Below are 18,689 nucleotides of genomic sequence, written 5' to 3' on the forward strand. Positions count from 1 at the left end.
TGCCACCACTAGACTACTGCAGATCTAGTTGTTCTAGCTCTTCTCATCTTTACACGCTTGAAGCATTCCTCTTAGATGAGAAGCTCAACACACTTCCCTTTATTCTTTGGGAAACGTTTTTAGCTTAAGTCAAATTCTCACCCCTAGGAATGAAAAAAAATTAACTCCCAAACCTCTGACTTTGTAACCCTTGGACACCACTGATTTCCTATCATTTCACCCCATTGATGTACTTGAACTCTGTTCCCTGAGAAGGGAGAGGGCAGACTCTTGACCCTAGAACCAGACAAAATGTACTCATGTCCACTTTCTCCCTTACTCTCTGTATGACCATGGGATGGTCTTAACCTCTCAGAAGCACAGTTTCTTCCTTCCAAAATGAAATAATTAATCTCTCCCTCTCTACCTTCTTGAGCTCATAGGACATGAAGAAATAATGGATTTTAAAACAAACAAACAAAAAAACTTTGGTGCCTTAACAAAACGATTTAATGTGTGGAAACATCATTGCTATGGATGTGGGTTACCAGAAAGATGGTTAGACAGTGAGGTTGCAGAACCTGGCTCCTGGGTGTTTGAGACATATCAGGAGAGGAATCCTGTCTGGAGAGGCCTAAGACCTTCAAAGCCTATTTCCACTAGAGAAGTGCTCAGATAATATCTGAGGTTCCATGTTTTTTGGGGAAAATTACCAATACTTGGCAAAGGGGATTTTATGGATACCAAACTAATAGTGGTCTGAATTTTGTGTGTTTAGAAAAGCTCTATATTGTCAAGTAGGTGTACAATTTTAGACACAAAGATGTCACCTTTTCATACTCTTCTAAAGTATCTGACTGAGATGAATCAATTGTTTACACCAAGGAAAAAAACTATTCCAGAAATGCATATCTCTTTTTTTAAATCTAAATAGAATGACAAGGAAGGATCTGTTCTCTTCTATACCCACAGGAAAAATATAAATATATAGGAGTTGTCTGAATGAAAAATTTGGGGTGCTTGGCAGACAAGATATAATTCTGTTATAGCAAATGAGACATCATTTTTTTGAGACAAAGTCTCACTCTGTTACCCAAGCTGGAGTTCAGTGGTGCGATCTTGGCTCACTGCAACCTCCACCTCCCGGGTTCAAGCAGTTCTCCTGCCTCAGCCTCCTGAGTAGCTAGGACTACAGGCGCACGCCACCATGCCTGGCTAATTTTTGTATTTTTAGTAAAGAGGGGATTCCACTATGTTGGCCAGGCTGGTTTTGAACTCCTGACCTCGTGATCCACCTGCCTTGGCCTCCCAAAGTGCTGGGATTATAAGCGTGAACCACCACGCCCGGCTGAGACACCTATTAAATACAAAACCAGAGCTAGATGGAGGTAATGCAATGGTGATGTCACGGGGGTCTGATACTGCAACACCTTATCCCTAAAACCACTATTGATCCACACACTCTGTGACTCTCCACCACCCACATTTTATACCATAGAATGCGATTTATTCTCAGTAGTTTTAGAACGCTCAAACCCTGAATTGTGACCAGAAATTTACAATACTATTATATCTAAATTCCCTGTCCTGGGAGATGTTTTATTCTGATTGAACCCCGGGCAATTCTAATGGCTACACATCTTTTCTCACAACACAAAAGGACAATCTCTGTTCTCCCACATATACCACTTTATGATGCCATCCACATTCTAGGAAGAAGAAAGAAAACATAAATTAAGAAATAACAGCTTCGGGGCCAGGCGCGGTGGCTTACACCTGTAATCCCAGCACTTTGGGAGGCCGAGGCAGGTGGATCACGAGGTCAGGAGATCGAGACCATCCTGGCTAACACGGAGAAACCCCATCTCTACTAAAAATACAAAAAATTAGCCGGGCATGGTGGTGGGTGCCTGTAATCCCAGCTACTCAGTTGGCTGAGGCGGGAGAATAGCGTGAACCTGGGAGGTGGAGGTTGCAGTGAGCCGAGATCGCGCCACTGCACTCCAGCCTGGGCGACAGAGGGAGACTCCGTCTCAAAAAATAAATAAATAAATAAAATAAAATAAATAACAGCTTCTCCTCACACATGAGGCTTCATCACATTTCCCCCAGTCCCTGAGGTGCTGAGAATGGAGATAGGGCCAGTGTGAAAGACAAAAAAAATAAGCATAAGACCCAGAGCAATCATTCCAGTAGAGTCATGTGAGGCTGTCAAGTTCTCTAAAAAGTAGAAACAGTTTTCACCCTTGTGGAAGAGGCTTTTGGTATCTGCAGATGGGACGTGTTTATAAGGAAAAGAAGAGACCTACAATTATTTTTCTCCAAACATGTATGACTCCCCATGAAATGTTTTAAAACGTTAAATAATTAGTGTTTCTTTGATTTATTCAACAAATTTGCAAAATTATTTGTCAGATATTATGCCAGGATTCAAAGAATCAAAAATAAATAAAAAGTCCTCAAGAAGTTTACATGGCTTTGCTGAGAGTATAAGCAAACAAGTGTACTAAACAAGTATAGGTGTTTGTTTCTCAAGCCCCTCTCTTCATTTTAGATATAAACTGTAACTGACCTCATTCATTTCCTTAAGATCAACATATACATATCTGTACTTGATTTCCAACTCTCTATTTTTACTCAGTTTTCACTTAAATGCAGTTTAATATATTCAGTAGTGAAGGAGCCACGAGGACCAGCAATTCAGGATGTCTATTATGTAACACCAACCACACTGTTTTCTTATACCAGATTATCTATAAAATGTTACCAATATCTATTCATAGTACCCCTTCTTCCACTAACCATTCCATATTCTCTTTACTCTCAGCAAGCACCTCGAGTGATAGCGATTTTTACCTGATGGAGTGACCCAAACTTTCATTTCTGAAGGGGCTTGGCCATTCGTCATCTTGCCTGAGCTGAGTTGTTGTCTTTTTTTATTGACTTTAATCACAGGGCACAATAATACTAAGAGATACCCTAAGGGATCTCCAGACACACATTTTCTTAACCTACATTGTGGAGTAGTTGTTCTAAGTGTCCTTGATAGTCAGGGTTAATCATCCTAGCAAGCACAGTAATTCCTGTCTTTGCCTGTTGGTTCAGAGGCATGAGCACCCAAAGTGGCTGGGTGGCTGTCTTAACTTCTAGTTCAATGAAATCATTGTCATGTCTACTGGTGAAAGCATTCTTCCTTTTGGAACTAAGATCGCTAAGGCAGCAAAGCGTAATGTTGCAGAAGTAGAAGGCAAAATTTGCTAGTGGAGCACTAGGAATAGTAGTGAGTGGTATCTCTCCCCTATCCACCCCTTGATTTATAGTCCCATGAATCCTAGTCATGGGAAAAATAACACCATATGTTGGACACTGATTTAGAGGATATATGCCCTCCTAAAGAACTTTGCTCCAATCCAGGAAGATACTGCCACTTAACTGGTGCTTTTAGTTTGTCTTGTAAGGGCCACTTTTCTATCAAGCCAGCTGCTCAGGATGATGGGGAACATAGCAAGTTCAGTAAATTCCATAAACATGGGCCCTTTGCTACACTTTATTTCCTATGAAGTGAGTTCCTTGATTGGAATCAATGCTGTGTGGAATACCATGGTGGTAAATGAGGCATTCTGTAAGTCTGAGGATGGTAGTTCTTGGAGAAACGTTGTGTGTATGTAAAGCAAATCTGTATCCAGAGTAAATGTCTATTCCAGTGAGGAGAAAATGCTGACTTTTCCATGATGAATGCAGTATGTAGTCAATGTGCAACTAGGTAGCTTCCCAATTCCTTCACCATCTATTCAAACCATTGGCCATTGCCCGTGATTCAGTATATAACATACATCTGGCTATTTCTCTTTCTAAGCAATATGAACAATTGGTTGCATTACTTTTTAAAGTTCTGCCTATTGGGAGGGCTTTCCTTCACGGGGTACTTCAGGGATATCCCAGAAAAAAGCTTTAGTGCTGTAGCTGTCTCCTCCAGGTGATACCTTCATATCGTACAGAACCATCTGTAAACTGGATCTGAGTTTTTTCTTTCTTCATCAACTGATTGTAGATAATTTTCCATGAGGACATACCTGCAGGCTGGGTGAGAGTAGATAGTGCAGCAGAAGTGAAGACCATGCACATTTGAGCCACTTCTTTGTGTGACTTGTATTTTGTTTTAGGGCCTGCTTATGGCCAATCATGTAGATAACACTTCCGTTTTTTGTTGGAGCGCTACTGTGCACATCCAAATTTGTTCTTTGATGGATCAGCTAATACCTAGTTCATGATGGCCAGGTAGGGTCACATAGTAACTTCGTGGTCCATAGTTCAATGTTCAGTCTTCACCAAGGCTCAATAGAAAGCCAAAAGCTGTTCCTTGAAAAAGACAGTAGGTATCTACAGAAGATAGCACCTACAGGGTCCTGCCAAATACTCCAAAATCTTCCTTATCTGCCACAGACATTTCAAGCACCATTGTATTGGCTTGATATATGGTCCTAGTGGCAGGGCAGATTTAGCAACGCCTGTATCAACTGCAGAGCATTATCTTATTCCAGCTTCCACTCAAATCTTACTCTTTTCAAGTAACTTAGTAAATGGACTGGAGTGACACCTCAAAATGAGGAACATGTTGCCTCCAAAATCCAAAGAGGCTCACTAGGTCTTGTGCCTCTCTTTTGGTTGTAGGCATGGCCAGATGCAACAATTTCCTTTTTACTTTAAAAGGGATATTTCCATACACCTCACACCACCGGATCCCTGGAAATTTCACTGAGAAGATCCCTGCAGTTTTTTAATTAATTCAGGTTCAGGGGTACATGTGCAGATTTCTTATATAAGTAAACTGTGTGCTTTGGGATTTGGTGTACAGATTGTTTCATCACCTGGGTAATAAGCATAGTACCCAGTAGGTAGTTTTTCAATTCTTACCCTCCTCTAAACCTCCACCCTCAAGTAGGCCCCGATGTCTGTTGTTCCCTTCTTTGTATCTATATCTACTCAATGTTTTGCTTGCACTTATAAGTAAGAACATCTAGCATTCCATGGTGTATAGGTACCACATTTCCTTTATCTAGTCTATCACTGATGGCCATTTAGGTTGTTTCCATGTATTTGTTATTGTGAATGGTGCTGTGATGAATGTACATGTGCATGTGTCTTTATGGTAGAATGATTTATATTCCTTTGTGTATATACCCAGTAATGGGATTGCTGGGTCTAATGGTAATTCTGCTTTGAGTACTTTGAGAAATTGCCAAACTGCTTTCCACAGTGGCTAAACTAATTTACATGCCCACCAGCAGTGTGTAAGCATTCTCTTTTCTCTGCAACCTCACCAGCATCTATTATTTTTTTACTTTTTAATAATAGCCATTTAGACTGGTGGGAGATGGTATCTCATTATGGTTTTGATATTCATTTCTCTAATGACTAGTGATGTTGAGCATTTTTTCACATGCTTGTTGGCCACGTGTATGTCTTCTTTTGAGAAGTGTCTGTTCATGTTCTGTGCCCATATTTTAATGGGGTTGTTTGTTTTCTGCTTGTAAATTTATTGAAGTTACTTATAGAACCTATAATTAACCGTTTGTCAGGTGGATTATTTACAAATATTTTCTCCCATTTTGTAGGTTGTGTATTTTCTCCGTTTTTTGTTTTTGTTTTGCTGTGCAGAGGCTCTTTAGTTTAATTAGATCCCATTTGTCAACATTTGTTTTTGTTGCAATTACTTTTGGAGTCTTTGTCATGACATCTTTGCCAGGGCCTGTGTCCAGAATGGTATTACCTAGGTAATCTTCCAGGGTTTTTATAAGTTTTAGGTTTTATATTTAATTCTTTAATCCATCTTGAGTTGACTTTTGTATATGATATAAGGAAGGGGTCCAGTTTCAATCTTCTGCATATGGCAAGCGAGGTATCTCAGCCCATTCATTGAATAAGGGGTCCTTTTTCCATTTCTTGCTTTTGTCAACTTGGTTTAAGATCAGATGGTTGCAGGCTTGTAGCATTATTTCCGGGCTCTGTGTTCTATTCCATCAGTCTATATGTCTGCTTTTAAACCAGTACCATACTGTTTTGGTTACTGTAGCTTTGTAGTATGGTTTGAAGTCAGGTAATTGATGCCTCCAGCTTTGTTCTTTTTGCATTCTAATTCCTTGGCTATTTGGGTTCCTTTTTTTATTTCATATGAATTTTAGAATAGTTTTTTTCTAGTCCTGTGAAGAATGTCCTTGGTAGTTTGATAGGAATAGCACTGAATTTGTAAAGTGCTTTGGGTAGTATGGCCATTTTACCAATATTGATTCTTCCAATCCATGAGCATAGAATGTTTTTCCATTTGTTTTGTTAATCTCTGATTTCTTTTTCTCTTTTTTTTTTTTTTTTTTTTGAGGCAGAGTCTCGCTCTGTTGCCTAGGCTGAAGTGCAGTGGCGTGATCTCAGCTCACTGCAAGCTCCAGCCTCCTGGGTTCATGCCATTCTCCTGCCTCAGCCTCTCAAGTAGCTGGGACTACAGGTGCCCACCACCATACCCGGCTAATTTTTTGTATTTTTGGTAGGGACGAGATTTCACCATGTTAGCCAGGATGGTCTCGATCTCCTGACCTTGTGATCTGCCCGCCTCAGCCTCCCAAAGTGCTGGGATTACAGGCATGAGCCACTGTACCCGGCCATCTCTGATTTCTTTGAGCAGTGTTTTCAAATTCTCATTGTAGATATCCTTCATCTCCCTGCGTAACTGTATTCCTAGGTATTTTCTTCTTTTTGTGGCTGTTGTGAATGGGATTGCACTCCTGATAGTTTGAATCTAATGTGCCTTGAAGAAGACTTTTTGGGTTGAACATATGTGTTAGTCCTTGGGCTTCCTATATCTGGATATCTATATCTGTTGCAAGACTTGGGAATTTTTCATCAATTATTTCATTAAATAGATTTTCCTTGCTTTCTCTCATCTATCCTCCTTCTGGAATTTCCAAAATGGCAAACTGTTTTTTCCCTTTTTTTTTTTTTTTTTGAGATGGAGTCTTGCTCTATCACCCAGGCTGGAGTGCAGTGGAGTGATCGCGACTCACTGCAACATCCGCCTCCTGGGTTCAAGCGATTCTCCTGCCTCAGCCTCCTGAGTGGCTGGGATTACAAGTGCGCACCACCATGCCCGACTAATTTTTGTATTTTTGGTAGAGACGGGGTTTTTACCGTGTTGGTCAGGCTGGTCTCGAACTCCTGACATCGTGATCCACCTGCCTCGGCCTCCCAAAGTGTGGGGATTACAGGTGTGAGCCACCACGCCCGGCTAAAACTGTTTTATTTAATACAGTTCCATATGTCCTGTAGTCTTTATTTTTAGTATTGTTTTTTGTTTTTGTTATCTGAGTAAATTACTTTAAAAGACCTGTGTCAATTCAGAAATTATTTCTTCTGCTTGATTTAGTCTATTGTTAATGCTCTAGAGTGTATATTTTTTTATTTCATTCCTTGAGTTCTTCAGTTCTAACATTTCTGTTTGGCTCTTTTTATGGTGTCTGTCTCTTTGTTGAATTTCTCATTCAGATCATGAATTGTTTTCCTGATTTCTTTTTATTGCCTACCTGTATTGTCTTGCATCTCACTGAGTTTCCATAAAATCATGATTTTGAATAATTTTTCAGGCATTTCATAGATATTTTTTCCTTGAAACCTTTTATTGAAGAATTGTGTTCCTTTGGAGGTATCATGTTTTCTTGCTTTTTTTGTTTCTTTTGTTCTTACATTGATATCTACACATCTGGTTAATAGTCATTTCTTCCAGTTTTACAGATTTTCATAGAAAAATACTTTTTGCTTCAGATAACTCTACAGTTTTGATTGAGTAGGGTACTGAGGCTTTGACTGGGTAGGCACAGTGGTATAGTGTTCATGTAATTTATTTGGCTGTATTCAACATCAGTAGAGTGCAAATTTCTCAATTGCTTAGGCTGTGGTTGTTAGTGGAGGCTATGGTAAGGCTTTGCTGGGGATGTCAGGCAGGATGTTCCTTGTGACCCTGGGTAGCACGTGTGAGTACCAGTGGTGGTGCCAGGGGCCAGGCATGCTAGTCTTCGAACACCTGGGCAGCATACATGGGAGCCGGTGGTGGCAGATGGGGGTGAGTGTGGGTTTGTACCAATCACTTTTGACTATTTCTAGTTTCAAACACTATGCGGCACAGGAAAAATGTGCTTAGAGTGTTGTGTTGTGGATAGATTAACCACATGCATTGAGGTAAGTATCCAGATAAACTACAGGAATAAAATGGAGATGTGAAAAATTGTAGGTTAAAATTTGTCAAAAAGGATTACCTAAATGTTAATAATACCACAAAAATAGCAGAATTTCATTATGTACCACAGCATTTATGTTGACTGCAATATAAGAAATGGCCTGTTTCTGGCCGGGCACGGTAGCTCCTGCCTGTAATCCCAGCACTTTGGAAGGCTGAGGTGGGTGGATCACCTGAGGTCAGGAGTTCAAGATCAGCCTGGCTAACATGGTGAAACCTGGTCTCAACTAAAAATACAAAAAAATTATCTGGGCGTGGTGGCGGGCACCTGTAATCCAGCTACTTTGGGAGGCTGAGGCAGGAGAATGGCTTGAACCTGGGAGGTGGAGGTTGCAGTGAGCAGAGATCACGCCATTGCACTCCAGCTTGGGCAACAAGAGCGAAACTCCGTCTAAAAAAAAAAAAAAAGGAAATGGCCTTTTTTTGCCTTTAGGAAACTTACCATTGGTTGTAGAGCTGGGTGGGAACAATATTCAATGATAGTAGTATGTGATAAATAAAGAAAAAGACTTCCTGCCTCCCAGAATAATATTTATCTACAATTTAAATAATTATCATTTAATTTGAGAAACATGATGAATTTATTGTTTGTTAGAGCAAACTTCACTCAACCAAAAAACTGAAATTGTTATGTGGATCATTATACCAATATGATTTTGAGTTCCTCCAAATAGAAATAAGTAGGTAAAAAGGATTTTATAAGCCAGGATTAGTTTATTAGTCTATGGGTAACAAAAGATGCCAAAATATGTATTATTTCTGTAAGAAACATTCATTTCTTGGTCATCCTACATGAATAGCATTGGTTAAGGTGTGAAGATTGCCATGCTCCTCAGCGTCAGTAAGGAACCAATGTTATGGAGGCTTCATCAGTTTTTAGTGACGTCATCTGGCATATGCAGTCAAAAAAAGAATAAGATAGATAACCAGGCACAAAAGTATGTGCAGGACATATAAAATCATTCAGTGCTACATTTTAATTAATTGTGTAAAAATGAGCAAACTTCCATTGGTCTATATATCTACAGAGCAGAGGCCTCAGAAATAATGCCACACATCTACAACCATCTGATCCTTGACAAACCTGACAAAAGCAATGGGGAAAGGATTCTCTATTTAATAAATGGTGTTGGGAAAACTGGCTAGCCATATGCAGAAAACTGAAACTGGACCCCTTCCTTATACCTTATAGAAAAATTAACTCAAGATGGATTAAAGACTTAAACATAAGACCTAAAACCATACAAATCCTAGAAGAAAACCTAGGCAATACCATTCAGGACATAGGCATGGGCAAAGACTTCATGACTAAAACACCAAAAGCAATGGCAACAAAAGCCAAAACTGACAAATGGGATCTAATTAAACAAAAGCGTTTCTGCACAGCAAAAGAAACTATCATCAGAGTGAACAGGCAACCTACAGAATGAGAGAACATTTTTGCAATCTATCTATCTGACAAAGGGCTAAAATCCAGAATCTACAAAAAACTTAAACAAATTTACAAGAAAAAAACAACCCCATCAAAAAGTGAGCGAAGGATATGAACAGACACTTTTTTTTTTTTTGAGACAGAGTTTTGCTCTTGTTGCCCACACCGGAGTGCAGTGGTGTGATCTTGGCTTACTGCAACCTCTGCCTCCCAGGTTCAAGCAATTCTTCCTGCCTCAGCCTCCCAAGTAGCTGGGATTACAGGCATGCACCACCATGCCCGGCTAGTTTTGTATTTTTAGTAGAGATGGAGTTTCTCCATGTTGGTCAGGCTGGTCTCGAACTCCCAACCTTAGGTGATCCGCCCACCTCGGCCTCCCAAAGTACTGGGATTATAGGCGTGAGCCACTATGCCAGGCCATGAACAGACACTTCTTAAAAGAAGACATTTATGTGGCCAACAAACATTTGAAAAAAAACCCATCATCACTGGTCACTAGAGAAATGCAAATCAAAACCACAATGAGATACCATCTCACTCCAGTTAGAATGGCGATCATTAAAAAGTCAGGAAACAACAGATGCTGGAGATGATGTGGAGAAATAGGAACACTTTTACACCGTAGGTGGGAGTATAAATTGGTTCGACCATTGTGGAAGATAGTGTGGCGATTCCTCAAGTATCTAGAACCAGAAATACCATTTGACACAGTAATCCCATTACTGGGTATATACTCAAAGGATTGTAAATCATTCTACTACAAAGACACATGCACACATATGTTTATTGCAGCACTATTCACAATAGCAAAGATTTGGAACCAACCCAAATGCCTATCAAAGATAGACTGGATAAAGAAAATGTGGCACATATACATCATGGAATACTACGCAGCTACAAAAAAGGATGAGTTCATGTCCTTTGCAGGGACATGGATGAAGCTGGAAACCATCATTCTGAGCAAACTAACACAGGAACAGAAAACCAAACACTGCATGTTCTCACTTATAAGTGGGAGTTGAACAATGCGAACACATGGACACAGGGAGGGGAACATCACACACCAGGGCCTTCGATGGGTGGGGGACTAGGGAAGGGATCACATTAGGATAAATACCTAATTTAGATGACAGGTTAATGGGTGCAGCAAACCACCATGGTACGTGTATACCTGTGTAACAAACCTGCACGTTCTGCACATGTATCCCAGAACTTAAAGTGTATATATATATAAAATATTTATATATATATAATGCATTTATATATATTATTTATATATTATATATAATATAATATAATATAAATAAATATATATATATTATATTGTATTATATTCCGGAATAGCTGGGACTACAGGCCTGCACCACCATGCCCGGCAAATTTTTGTATTTTTAGTAGAGATGGAGTTTCACCATGTTGGCCAGGCTGGTCTCTAACTCCTGACCTCAAGTGATCTGAGAGCCTCGGCCTCCCAAAGTGCTGGGATTACAGGCCTGAGCCACCATGTCTGGCAAAATCCTTTTATTTAGAAAAATAAGTTTATTTTTCCCCTTCAGAATGACAGCTGCTAATTATATGAGAGGGGTGCAGGGAAGTGCTGAAAAGAGAAAGGCATGGTCCCTCACAAAGTCTCCACTCCTGGGGCCTGGGCCCACAGACTTAGGTGAGGACAGGAATTTCTGTTTTTGTGCCCAAATGTTGCATTTTCCAAGATCACCCTGGCCTATGCCCCCATCCTGTGCCTATAGCGGGAAGAGACACAAGCAACTGAATGTTAAGAGTAGCAAATTGGTAGAAGAACACACCAACAGGCACCAGCACATGCTGGAAGGCCAGCGACCGACGGACTGATGCAGAGATTGGTCGGGGCTGTCAGAGGAGAGCCTGGCTGCTGGGTGGCCCAACTCCAGGGAAATCCACCTTCCTACTCCATCTTCCTTCTGGCCTCTTCATCCACCTCGCTGAGAGCTACTACCACTCGATAAAAAACCTTGCACCCATTCTCCAAGCCCACATGTGATCCAATTTTTCTGATACGTTAAGGCAAGAACCTGGGATACAGAAAGCCCTCTGTCCTTGCAATAAGGCAGAGGGTCAGAGCAGATAAACACAAGCCACTTGCAGGCAGCAAAGAGGAAACTCCTCCAATACTGTTATATTTTTCTAAGTGTCTATTACCCTGAATATTCTGACTGCTTTTGTCACTTTCTAGTGCCTTCAGGTTTACTTGATTTTCACATTTTGTGCAAGGTTTCTAATGTTGATCTATGGGTGAGGACATGCAGTTTTGTTAGAAAGAGTACAGTGTGTGCATGTGTCTTTATAGTAGCATGATTTATAATCCTCTGGGCACATACCCAGTAATGGGATCGCTGGGTCAAATGTGGCACTATACACCATGGAATACTATGCAGCTACAAAAAAGGATGAGTTCATGTCCTTTGCAGGGACATGGATGAAGCTGGAAACCATCATTCTCAGCAAACTATCACAAGGACAGAAAACCAAACACCGCATGTTCTCACTTGTAGGTGGGAATTGAACAATGAGAACACTTGGACACAGGGCGGGGAACATCACACACTGAGGCCTGTGGTAGGGTGGGCGCCTGGGGGAGGGATAGTATTAGGAGAAATACCTAATGTAAATGATGAGTTAATGGGTGCACCAAACCAACACGGCACATGTATACATATGTAACAAACCTGCACATTGTGCACATGTACCCTAGAACTTAAAGTATAAAAAAAAAAAAAGAGTACAGTGTAACACATGTCCACGGGGCCCATAGGAGCTGTAAACACTCACCCCTAGAGGTTGCTGTGGGGTTAGAGCCCCAAAACCTGCCCGTCTGCATTCTCCCCTAGAGGTTTGAGCAGCAGGGCACTGAAGCGAGCCATTCCCCCTGTCGCATGCCCTGCAAAGGGAACAAGGGAACTTTTCTCATTTCACTAATAACTCATTTTGTCAGCCCAAATTTGCAGAGCTTTATAACTGAGTGTCTTCCCCATCAGATTGCATTTCAAGATGCTAGGTGCCAAGTTGTTCTGGGTCATTATTCTACATGCTTAGAGCTTAGGTATAAGATAACTTCAACTAATAATTATAGAATTGCATGGAAATTCTAAGTACTCAGGTAAAGCGCTGTATATTCAAAGCTGTAGAATGTATAACTGTAATTCATATTCTTTTAATTCAAATATTCTTGCTGTAGTAAACTGCACTAAGAATAAAACTGTAGTGACTGAGTGCCTAGATGGTACAGACCATAGAACATACTGAAACATTACCATCCCCAGGGTTTATTGTTTTGTAAGCTCCTGTTCTGGATTCTGTATAATTCTCTGAAGCCTTTTTTTTTTTTTTTCAGGTAGTTAATTTGATTGAAATTAAATTCTTAATTTTTCCCTGCTACATACAGCAGCTGAAATCTTTAGCCTATTTTGGGCTGCTTCACATCTGTCTCAAACATGTACTTTAGAGACTTGATCAGAGTTTATACAATTTGGTATTTATTCCTCTATATCTCTTCTTTACGGGTACTCTACCATCATTTTCTAGTTGCTATGGCAGGCACAAATCATTCTTTTTTTTTTGAAACGGAGTCTCGCTCTGTCGCCCAGGCTGACGTGCAGTGGCGAGATCTCGGCTCACTGCAACCTCTGCCTCCTGGGTTCAAGCGATTCTCCTGCCTCAGCCTCCTGAGTAGCTGGGATTATAGGTGTGCGCCACCACGCCTGGCTAATTTTTGTATTTTTGGTAGAGACAGGGTTTCTCCATGTTGGTCGGGCTGGTCTCGAACTCCCAACCTCAGGCGATCCGCCTGCCTCAGCCTCCCAAAGTGCTGGGATTACAAGCGTAAGCCACCGCGTCCGGCTCATTCTTGTTTTTCAAAGCAACAAGTACATATATTGTTAACTGAGTTTTTAGTGTTCTACCCAGTAACAACTGAGGTCTGCCTTCAAGTGAAAAGCCACAGAAACAGGAAACTCCCCCAATACTGTTGTCTTTTTCTAAGTGTCTGTTACCCTGAATATTCTGATTGCTTGTCACTTTCTAGTGCCTTCAGGTTTGATTTTTACATTTTGTGCAAGGTTTCTAATGTTGGATCTGTGGGTGAGGGCATGCAGTTTTATTAGAATATATACCTTCATTAATGGAAATAGAACCTCAGTTTTGCTCACTCTAGACAATCTTTAACTATATGTTAAATTGATCGATTTTATGCTTTCTTTCTCTACCAAACTGCCGGATTTTTTTTTCGGTGTGGTTGTAACGTTTTGCACTGCCACATAATTCAGAAAGAAAATAATGGTGGTGTTGGAGTATGGTGGTTAATACAAAGATATTATTAAGATTAGATAGGCCGGGCGCAGTGGCTCACGCCTGTAATCCCAGCACTTTCGGAGGCCGAGGCGGGCGGATCTTGAGATCAGGAGATCGGGACCATCCTGGCTAACACGGTGAAACCCTGACTCTACTAAAAATACCAAAATTTAGCTGGGCGTGGTGGCAGGTGCCTGTAGTGCCAGCTACTCGGGAGACTGAGGCAGGAGAATGGCGTGAACCCAGGAGGTGGAGGTTGCAGTGAGCCGAAATCGCGCCACTGCACTCCAGCCTGGGCGACAGAGAGAGACTCCGTCTCAAAAAAAAAAAAAAAAAAAAAAAAAAAAAGATTAGATATATGTTTAGGCATATTATGAGATTTAACTTATGTATCTTATTGATACTGAAGAGGATCAAGGAGCTCAGAACATAATTGTTACCTTGTGACAAGTATAGCATCAAGAAGGAGTATTGGTTGCAATGTCCAAAGAAAAAAACCAAAGAGATCTCTTTTCCAAAGAGCTCTCCTCTGCCCGATGCTTATTCCATCCCATCCCTCCAACACATCCTATAAACGTTCTTTTACTTTTCTCTCCCTTTGAATCTTAGAATTGGCTCTTCATCAGGGCACCTTCTCTTTAGCCCCTACGAACTCTCATTCTGCTTCTTCGTATTCTTTGTCCTCCCACTGGTTTCTGCTTGAGGCCTGCTCCCATTCTTTACTCAGTGTCCTGCAGAACAGTCTTCAAGCAATCCCTGTTTTTTTTTTTTACAACCTCTTTTCTCTGTGCTTCTCCCCAGATTGTACCAAAATTCTAGCCAGATATGCCTAATTAATGGCCCAGCATAGATCTGAAGTCTCAGAATAGAAGATGACATAATTGTTACTCAGAGGTTCAGAAGTGATGGGGAGGGAACATCCTAGAACTGATACATAGGCAGAGAGAAAATCCACAGTTGATGTCCATTAGCCTTTTTGAGCACAGGTTGCCTTCTTCAGCCTTTTACTGAGAAGACGGAGTGTAGCTCAGAGCAATTCATAAGCTTCATATTCTTTTCAGCGGAGAGATTCATTACTAGGGCCAGGAGCATCTGTTTGAAAAAAATCCTTCAGTGTGCAGATCTTTTCTGTTGTATATACAAATTCAGGTCTTTATTGTTGTGTAAATGGGTACTTCATCCTGAGCTGTGGGACTTGGCTTTCCAGGAAATGAAAAGGCATTAATGTCCCTGGAGAGTCACTTGCCAATAATTCAAGCTAGTCCAGACTGTTCCCAGTGAGTGAAAGCCTCAATCTTCATAGCATTGGGTGACAGGAAAGCAGAGGTAAAAGGGAAAATTTATAGCATCAACCTCCTCGGTTTCCCTGGATGGTGCTGAGGTAGAGATGTGTGCACACACATAGTTACCGAAAATATTCACCTTGGAATCCCTTCTCTGACTAAAGTTACCACAAAGATAGAGACCTTAAAATTTCTGTGGCGAAGCAGGGTGAAGAGCAGAGACTATTTGATGAGGTAGACCATTAAAACAAAACAAAAACTTCAGCTCAAAACTTGGGAAAGAGTTGGAAATAAAAATGCCAATAGACATAGGGATCCTACCATGCCCTTCATAAACATCCGTTGCAAAAATAATTCTCCTCACTGAACAAGGAGAACAAGTATTTTTTTGTCATTTATGAAAATTACCATGCCTTTGTTACTTTAATGAAAAGAGTCAGGCTAACCTGGGCTCACAATTCACTTATCGATACCATTGTTGAGAAATGCCACATGTACTTCTGACTTTATCTGCATCACTGTGCAAAATACGTTTTTACTACTTGGCAAACAGGAAAAATTTACAATGAAATTAGAGTACTCAGAAATACTCAAAACAGCTTAAGACTAGGCAGCTATGAAATTAAGAACAAAGATTTTTTTCCCATTTATAAACACTTATTTTAAAACTTTCTACAAGAAAAATCTGTGATTTTTAATTTAGTTCTTATACTTCTTCAAACGAAGGGAGAAAGATAATTTTGAAAAGAACTATTACATATTGTTAAAAATTATTCCTTTCAGTCACAGTGAGAGGGAACCAAAAATTAATAGACACCATAATGAGGCCGGGCATGGTGGCTCACACCTATAATCCTAGCACTTTGGGAGGTAAAGTGGGCAGATCGCTTGAGCCCAGGGCTTCGGGACCAGCCTGGGCAACATAGTGAAACCCCGTCTCTACCAAAAATACAAAAAATAACCAGGGCGTGGTGGTGCGTGACTGTAGTCCCAGCTACTCAGGAGGCTGAGGTGGGAGGATGAACCCTGGAGATGGAGGTTGCAGTGAGCCGAGATCGTGCCATTGCACTCCAGCTTGGGTGACAGAGACAAACCCTGTCTCAAAACAAACAAACAAACAAAAAAGCCCAACACCATAATGGATTACCACTTACGTGCTAGAAATGAGTGAAGTTATTTAAAAAACTCTGTTTAACTTTTAAAAAACTACATCAAGCTAATTTTATTATAATTATTTTTTACAATTAATAAACTGATTCCCACATAATTCAGTTTGTTTGATAAAGACTAATATGTAGCAACACTAGAATTACAATAAAATCCTAAATATATGTGTGTATTATGTATAGAAGGCAGAATTGAAGTCATTTTGACAGTAGTATCTGAGATCTAAAAAATGAGAATTTAGTAAATCCAATCCTAGTTTCCCTGAAGGCACAACCTGTTCCATGAGACATTAACAGAGTTTATGTTTTTCAATAATTTGTAGAACAAGTACTTATTAGATCGAGACACTTAGATAGATGCTTTATACTTCAGGAATTTATTTTTTCACAATGATCCAAAGTATTATTTGAAGGTTTTTTGTTTTATTTTGCTTTTAATTGACAAATAATAAATGTACATATTTATGTGGTACAGTGTGATGTTTTGATACATGTATACATTGTGTAATAACCAAACCAGGGTAATTAGCATATCCATCACCTCAAATACGTGTCATTTCTTTGTGTTGAGAACTTTCAAAATCCTCTCTTCTAGCTATTTCAAAATATATGCAATAGGTTATTGTTAACTCTAGTCACCCTACTATGCAATAAAACATTAGCACTTATTTAATGTGAAGTTTTTAATACAAAAATTATTTTAAGAAAATAAGCACAGGCTGGGTGCCGTGGCTCACGCCTGTAATCCCAGCACTTTGGGAGGCAGAGGCGGGCGGATCGCCTGAGGTCAGAAGTTCTAGACGAGCCTAACCAACATGGGGAAACCCCGTCTCTACTGAAAATACAAATTTAGCCAGGGGTGGTGGTGGGCACCTGTAATCCCAGCTACTTGGGAGGCTGAGGCAGGAGAATTGCTTGAATCTGAGAGGTGGAGGTTGCAGTGAACCGAGATCATGCCATTGCACTCCAGCCTGGGGAACAAGAGCAAAACTTCATCTCAAAAAAAAAAAAAAGAAAAAAAAAAAGAAAAGAAAAGGAAATAAGCACAGCCATTTAAGTATGTTATTCACAGTTACACTGCTAGTATATGGAGAGACAGGAGTTGAACTCAGACCCTCTAGATACAAAACCTCTATACTTAAGAGTATACCATTTATGATAATTTCTCTTTAACTCACAAATAAGGGCATCGAGGGTAAACTGACACAGGGCTAAGGACTCATTCATTGGTGAACAATTATCACACGATGATATAGAAAGGCTGTTGAAAAGCTTTTCTTCATCTTCTTAGTCAGTGTCAGAGGCAATTGGGTGATAAATATCTGGCAGAAGTAATACCTAAATAGTGGTCTCATTTTATGAGGTATAGGTCAGTTTTCCTTAGGAGTACGGAAAATGATGAAAAAAATTGCTATCAAATGTCAATAAAATATTGGGGACAATATGGCACAAGGCAATTATTACATTTTACTGATGAGTGAAGGACGTTCAAATAGAAAGAAGGGAGACAGCAAGGAAAAGATGGTTAAAATGATGCAAATGAGTTCAGGTGTATGAGATGCACCTGGACAAGAGGTGCTGTACAGAAGGGGCTGAGTGTGTAAGAAGGTTCAAGAGCTTGGTGAGCACAGAGTCATGGGGACTCCACATTTTCTAGGATTTAAATATGGAAATACAGGCTGAGAAAAAGAACAGTGAGAAAACTTATAGATGAGAGATCCATGGTTTGTGATATTGAAGAATGAGACAGTGCAAGCCTCATAGTCTAGGAAAACTCCAACACGATCAGGACAAATAATCACAGAGAGGGGCACAATGAAAGGAGCAGAAGGAGTATGGAAGGAACCATCCTGGAAAGCACTACATTTAACTCCTTCCTCTAACCCTATAACCCAGTAGCCATATTTAGGTTGATAATTTTCATTTTTTTCAATATTACACATTGCATCAGGTTGGAAGCCAGCACATACCCCCAGGATCCAAGCACTTTTCTTGGACACGTCTACCTCCCAGTAATGTTTCCCTGATGTGATACTTTGAGAGCCCAGGATGCCAGTACAATAATTGAAATTCATAAATGTCTGATATCTTGTCCCTCGTGCCCCATATATTATCTGTGGTTTCGGAGAGCTCACTTGTCTCATATCTTCAGAAATGACAGCACATGAAATGTTGTTTGGAGCCACTGTCACATCAACTGTAGAAAAATTAACAGGTCAGCT

General features: G+C 40.3%; 1 protein-coding gene across 16 annotated transcripts in view; it reads right to left on the reverse strand.

The window, feature by feature from the left end:
* Positions 1-18,689, reverse strand: part of TRIM5 (tripartite motif containing 5) — a 41,009-nt gene that overhangs the window by 2,301 nt on the left and 20,019 nt on the right. For 7 of the 16 annotated variants that reach the window (XR_010147104.1, XR_008537811.2, XM_016919888.4 and 4 more), the window contains one exon: positions 16,822-18,664. The exons of 2 other annotated variants lie outside the window; for them this stretch is intronic. Coding sequence is in view for 10 of the 14 variants with exons in the window: in XM_016919888.4 (XP_016775377.1) it covers positions 18,078-18,664 (587 nt within the window). In the remaining 4 variants the exon portion in view is untranslated. Of the gene's footprint in view, positions 1-16,821; positions 18,665-18,689 lie in introns of those variants that run through there. 7 more of the 16 variants (XR_010147105.1, XR_008537812.2, XM_016919894.3 and 4 more) reach the window with 2 other exon arrangements.

Source organism: Pan troglodytes, chromosome 9, assembly GCF_028858775.2.
Source record: "Pan troglodytes isolate AG18354 chromosome 9, NHGRI_mPanTro3-v2.0_pri, whole genome shotgun sequence".
NCBI lineage: Eukaryota > Metazoa > Chordata > Mammalia > Primates > Hominidae > Pan > Pan troglodytes.